Here is a 6706-nt window from a genome sequence, read left to right as displayed (position 1 = left end):
GGAAGGAAGGAAGGAGGGAAGGAAGGAAGGAAAGAAGAAAGGAAAGAAGAAAGAAGGAAGGAAGAAAAATATTTTTAAACTCATTTTTTGTTTAAAAAGATGAAGATTTAGACTTTTTTTCATTGTGCTTTCCACTGATAGAGTTAGTTTTGTTCCAAAAGAAAATCGCAACGCCTTGAGTTTCCTTCTGCCCATTAAATAATCCTCAATTGACCTTGTATCATTGTTTTTCTAAACACGATCTCTGCCATTGACTTGACCTTCCTACCTCTAAGTCACTAAAAACTAAAGACTCTTTTAATAATGTCACCTCAGGACCCCTGTGAAGACCAAGTACCAAACACCTTTGTCTCCAGGCTCTCGGATTCAATTGTTTCTGACCCGAGAAAGGAGATTAGCCATTCTATAAAGTCTGACTCACTGGGTTTCTCCAACACCTAGAGTCCCTACAGTTCCTATTTGAAAAAGTTAATGGTCAGACTCCTAGGATTATACTTGACACCCTTCAGATGTCTCAATATATTTTTAATGGACCCTCAGTGCCAGCCAGATCATATCCTCAACATGCTACATTAATTTTTCTTTCTTTACCAGAAACGGCTTCCCTTTTCTTCTCTACTTATGTAGTCTCCACCCATGCTTCTCAGACAGTGTCTCATATCTTTTACAAAACCGTGTATGACCCACCTTTCCAACCTGAGCGGCTCTTTAGTATATTAACAACCCTTTGCTTTCAGAGAGCTAGTTTAGAATGTTTAACATTAAAATTCTATTCTAACAGACAGTTAAAGCAAAGTAAGAGTATACTTGTTTTTATATCTATAGGACATGGGTTAAAAGAAAGCATGTAATACCTAATACAGTACTCAACATATCAACAACAGGTGTTAAATAAATGGTTTGTTAATTTGCTAGGACTTTATAGAGCACGTACTCTGAGCCAGACATTAACTAGATTCTGAAAATACAGATGTCAAAGGCATCATCTCTGCCCTGAGGGACATCATGGTCTAGTAAGAAGACAGGCAAATTGACAATTACATTACAGTACGAAGATTGTTACTTTATATGTAGGTACAAGGTTCTAAGTGAGTGAGCAGGTGGGAGATGTACCTAACCCAGACTTGATTGTTAGGTAAGCATCCGCTGAGGAGGTGACATGGACAGGTTCTTAATTGCATGTAAAGGTGGATTATAAGGATAGATGAACTATATATAGTGAGGAAGAAATGGAGCGAAAGAGTATACAAAAGAGAGAGAGCAGGATGCTTTTGAGGGCCTACGGGTAATATGGTAAGGCTGGTGTTACAGCCTGTGGGGAGTGGGGAGGAGAAATGGAAGGTCAAAGTGCGTTTCTGAGACAAAACCTGAGAGATTATCTGTATTTAGGGTAATTAACACTAGGAACAATTGAAAGATTGAAAGCTGAAATATGAAGATAGAGATATATTTATTCCATAAGAAAAATAATAACTACAACCAGGATCAGTGGGTGAACACCAAGGAAATAAAGACTTGGTTGAAGGTAAGAAATAATTGTTTAGCAACTGAAGTTGTACAGAAACAAATAAAACGCAGTAATAACAATGATGTTCATTGTGACATTGAAAATGGAGTCCTAATTTTTATCAGATATCCTTATATGCAGGAATCCATCGTAGGCAGCATGGGTCTCTTTTTTTGTTGTCGTTGAATGAGAATGAACTTTCTGAAGCTGTGGGCATTCCAGCCCAAAGCAGGCAAGCATAGGTTAGAACACATCATTTAAAATCTTTTTCTCTCCTGCATTCCTGTTACACAAACTATGTATGTAACTTGCTATACACTGTCTGGTAACATCAGTTAGTAAATTATAAATGATGCACATGTAATAAGTGATTAATAGATAAAAGTAAAATGAATGAATATTGATATTTTGTATGTAGTTACTTTGCATTGTCATGAAAACATATAGTGAGGCCACTGCTTTCTGCTCTGAAGCTCACATGTTGTGATTTCATTTGAAGTTGTTGGCTTGGAGGTTTTTCATTGTCCATCCTCTCTGACTGTGTTAATTATCTTCAGTCACAGAGCACCAGCAGCCTAAAACCTAAAACTTATTTACCTCCCTAGTAAAAGAATATGAGAAGATAGGCATTTGTAACTAAGGAATATTGCCATCAGTCCAGCTTACATAGGTGTTCAAGTGCCGTAAGTCAAGTTCCCCCAGGCTTATCTTGACTTTCATGCTGAGTCTTCCTCCTGACCCATACTTGTTATCTCTCATTTTATTTCTGTAGAAAAGAGAAGTTTCTTCTACTTTTTTTTTTAAATGGAATTCCCTCTTTGACTTTTTACCTTCTAACTTTGTTTTGTAGATTCTAACTGACATCACAATTTCCTTTTGATTTATACCCTTGTTTCAAAGGCCTTATGGCAGTTTGCAGGAAACAAAACTCCTGATTCAAGTATCTGTAGTAGAATTATATCATGATGCTATTAATATAAGATTCATTCATTTATTCACTCACTTTGCTCTAGGTCCAGTCTGATGCTCCCTGGGTACAAGTGAATAAGTCCTTCTCTCTTATGACTTAAAATATAAATGAAGTATAATGAGCAAGCTTTTTCCATGTTCATAGTAAATCAAACACTCTATCTGTATCGGCATACATTTAACCTGAGCCTCCACAGGTGTCTCTGAAAGATTTTATCTTCAGGAAAGAGAAACATGTTAACATAAGATCAATTGTCTGGAGTTATTGTTTATTTTCTACTAATATGACAATTTCTCAATCCTCAGAAAAATATTGAAAATTTTAAATATTCCTTTTTCTCCTAAAAGTAGTGACACCGTTTTACAAATCTTAACTAAAAGATCACTATTTTGTGATTCTGTGCTATCAACATAAAATTTTTGAGCTGTACTCACTCAAATCGTAAAACTCTTGAGTTTTTATATTCATTTTTCAGGTTACTTGATTGAAAGATCTCATCTATCTAAAAAGAGAAAAAGTAAAAAAAAAGCATATTAAATTTAAGATTTAAGCTTTTGTTAAAAATTTACACAGTAATCTTTATGTTCTGCTTAGAATTGGATTAGGGGCGTTTTCCTTCTCTGTGGTGAGATGAGATTCATACATTTAAGCATCCAGAGCATATGATATTTACTAACTTTTTCAAGGCAATAAAACAGGATTTCTGTATCTTTTGGCAAGTAGTTAGTGAAACTCTGTTATGAACTTTTAAACCAGCTGAAGAGAGAAAGTCTCCTACCATTTCTTGAAGGTCAAAAGCAAGAACTTTGAAATCTACTGAGAGTTTGTCTTGCAAATTAGGATTATACGTAGCTCCCGATGTTATTTTAAAAGTCCCTCTGGTTTCATGACTTTTTCCAAATGCTGCATCTAAATGAATTAATAAGAAATAGAACACTAAAAATGTGAATTATAAGATAGAATAGGTACCTTCCAGTTAAGACAAAGTTTTTGCTTTAAGTATTGGCACAGTAGTTCTTTTGCTTTTTTTATGCAGTCTTCATGTTTCATAATCAGCTGCTTTCCCTCCCCATCAGGTTATTTTAAAAGATTAAAAATTAAACTTCTCTGTCCTATTAATTTTTTTCCTTTTTTTTTTTTTTTTGAAGTCTAACCCACCCTCCATGCTTCCAAGCTTTTTGGAGTTTCCTGTTGGAAGATACAGGGATGATCAACTTCCACCAATTATGGGAGCTGACTCAGAGAAACATGGTGAGAAATGGACCATTAAAAGTTTTGTAGTTGCTTTCAGACACTTCTTGAACATCTAGTATCCAGAAACACTGCTGGTTTTCTATATGTGGATTGCTGTGAAGATTTCAGTGTGTTTGTTACTTTGAAATCTAGCTTTGAAGCTACTTCTTTCGTTCTAATAATTATAAAATTGGCATGTATGACCTTTTGCCACTAGATGGGAATGTCATCATTAAGAACATTATTGAGAATGCTGCAGAAAGTATATTATCTCAATATGAAAAAATGTAAGGAAAAGGCTAACAAATTGAATATAAACATGGGTACTAAAATGTACCATTAAGTTCTGCATAATGTCTTTGTCAGAATATTTTCCTTGATAAATATTTATATTTAAAATGAATTGCTTCAACAGAAACTCACACAATGATGAAATCATAAGTAAATGTAATAATAATGATACATAATTCTCACATTGATCTAGCATGAGAAGATGTTATTTATTCTTTTCCCAGATAGGGAATTGGAGCTTAGATTCACGGAGAAAATTTCCCAAGGTAATAGAGGTCATAAGTGACAGATATAAAATTTGGGCATAGAATTGATTGACTCTAGAAGCCAGGATCTATTATATATTAACAACAAATGTCCTAGTTCAGAAGGAATATTAACAATAATATTTCGAACAATAAACATGCATTTAGTCTAAATAGTTATCATTGCATAATTGATGTAACATATATTATTTATACTATTTTGTTTTTTTAAAACTCAAAATTACATTTAGATTTGCACACTTAAATGTGAAAGACAAGGAAAATCTGAGAAGAAAAAACAAGAAAAACTTATCATGGATTGGAGGAGACTAAGGAAGCACGATAACTGAATCTTATGTAGAAGTCTTCATTGGATCCTAAACAGGTAAAAGGGCATTGGTGGAAAAACTGGTGGAAGTTGAATAAAGTATGCAGTTCAGTTAATAATATTGTACCAACGTTAATTTCTTGGCTGTACCAACTGTGCTACGGATGTACAAGATACTGACAGGAGAAACTGGACAGTCAATGATGATATAAAAACAATTTTTGCAACCATTTCGTAAGTCTGAAATGATCTCAGATAAAAAGTAAAATAATTTGTATTAAAAGTAGTATGTCTTATTTTTTCTGGTATTTAATTATAGATTTAACTAGATTTTTTTTATATTCAGTTGTTCACTATTAAATCATATTAACATTTACAAATATTTATTTTCCATTTTACTAGTAAGAGCGTAATTTTTGTACCTCGATTGAACACTAGAAGTTCCAGTGGACTTCCAAATGATCGTGCATCGTTAAAGTTATTCATCACATTTAAATAAGACCAAGCAGCCACTTTTCCAAAAGTCTAAACAAACCTCTATAATTTCTTTAATTGTTCATATAGTCATGTCAAATCCCCACAAGACTACTTCTCTTTAAAATATATCCCTTGTATATGGCTATAATATTTAAATAAACTGGGGATTATATTGGAAATATTTTGTAAAACCATAAAGCATATTTATTGCAGTCTAATTTAAACTTATTCATTTACTAGAGAAAAATAGCTAACTCAAAGGCTGAGAATTTTTTTGGTAAAGCCAAAATCAATCATATTAAAAGGTTCTACCTTGTGAGTTTTCAGAAAGAATTAATATGCCCATATATATATAATTCCTAATTTTAAAAATGTAAAAATTTTCACAGAAAAAATGAACCCAACATTCATGTTATTGCTATGCTGGCAATTTAAAAACAAAAAAAACAAATTATCCTATAAATGAATAAATGGTAAATAAGAGAACAAGTTCTAGAGTTTGATTGCCTAGTTTGGGATCTCCTGTGACATAGTAATAATGCAAACATAAACAAGCTACTTAAATTTTCTGTCTCTGATTCATTACCTATAAAATGAGGGTAACAACGACAGCTAACTCATAGGTTTGTTCATAGGTTTGTCGTAGCAAGAGAATATGTTTGAAGATCCTTGAAAAGCTGTTGGTACAAATAATTTAGTTCTAAACAATGGTTACATTTTCTTATTTTTTTTTCTGTTTATTACAAGTTGCTACTCAGGCAGATTGAGCTCTTTATAAGTCTACATTTACATCTACATTCCCTTATATTGTTGCAATTCAACTTGTTGGCCTAATAAGAGAATGAAGATATCATTCTCTAGAAATAGATCATTTTTTTTCCTTTAACTTTTTCTATTGACTTGTATAGTCAAAATATTTTAATGTTTACGATGTAAATTCTATCAGAATTAGCTCACCGGTTATGAAACCTACTTTTTTATATGTCGAAACTGAGAAACTTACTTAACATTTTTTTATTTAAAAATTTAGTCTCATGCTTGAATTCTGAAATGTTTCAAATTATATACCAACTAATTTTTCTAAAATTCCATGAAGTGAAATACAGCAGAAACATCTGAATGCAACATAAATATCTTGTCATGAAAGCGCAGCAATGAATAAAACATACTGGCAGGATAACTGAGATTAAAGTGGGTACATTTACCTGAGGGCATCTTCAATAGCCAGCTTCATGTGACTTACCTCTTTCTGATCCCCTGATTGCCAGCCAGGACAGTGCAATTAATCCAGCACAGACTAGCACCAAAATAACAAAGAGAGCCACAAACACAACTTCATAGATGCTGAGAGAATGGTGTCTTGAAGGTACACTTTTTTTGGTCATCATTTTCACCTTTTGAAGATATATGTTAATCTAAACGCTGTGAGAGAATATAAAAGCCTGCACCAATTGGAGAGAAAAATCTTTCAAGTTTTCAAAGAAGATTTAGATAGCAGCAACATAAGTCTACACTAGTCTTACTAGTCAGTGTAAACCAGTTGTGTATGTCCCTTTGGCAACATTATGTCCTATATGTTAAGTATATTTTAAAGGGTAGTTAATCTTTAAGAAAATGTTAATGAGTAAAAAGATACCTAATGTTGTAAATGTTAA

General features: G+C 32.9%; 1 protein-coding gene across 1 annotated transcript in view; it reads right to left on the bottom strand.

Annotated features, from left to right (window-relative positions):
* Positions 1–6439, bottom strand: part of TMPRSS15 (transmembrane protease, serine 15) — a 116018-nt gene extending 109579 nt beyond the window's left edge. The window contains 3 exon segments of the mRNA XM_011358244.1: positions 2912–2979; positions 3256–3386; positions 6295–6439. Of these exon segments, the coding sequence (XP_011356546.1) occupies positions 2912–2979; positions 3256–3386; positions 6295–6439 (344 nt within the window).
* Between the last annotated feature and the right edge of the window lie 267 nt (positions 6440–6706).

Source organism: Pteropus vampyrus, unplaced genomic scaffold (assembly GCF_000151845.1).
Source record: "Pteropus vampyrus isolate Shadow unplaced genomic scaffold, Pvam_2.0 Scaffold38, whole genome shotgun sequence".
In the NCBI taxonomy this organism is placed as follows: Eukaryota; Metazoa; Chordata; class Mammalia; order Chiroptera; family Pteropodidae; genus Pteropus; species Pteropus vampyrus.
The sequence above is the reverse complement of the archived record's forward strand: the minus strand, read 5'-3'. Positions and strand labels throughout refer to the sequence as shown.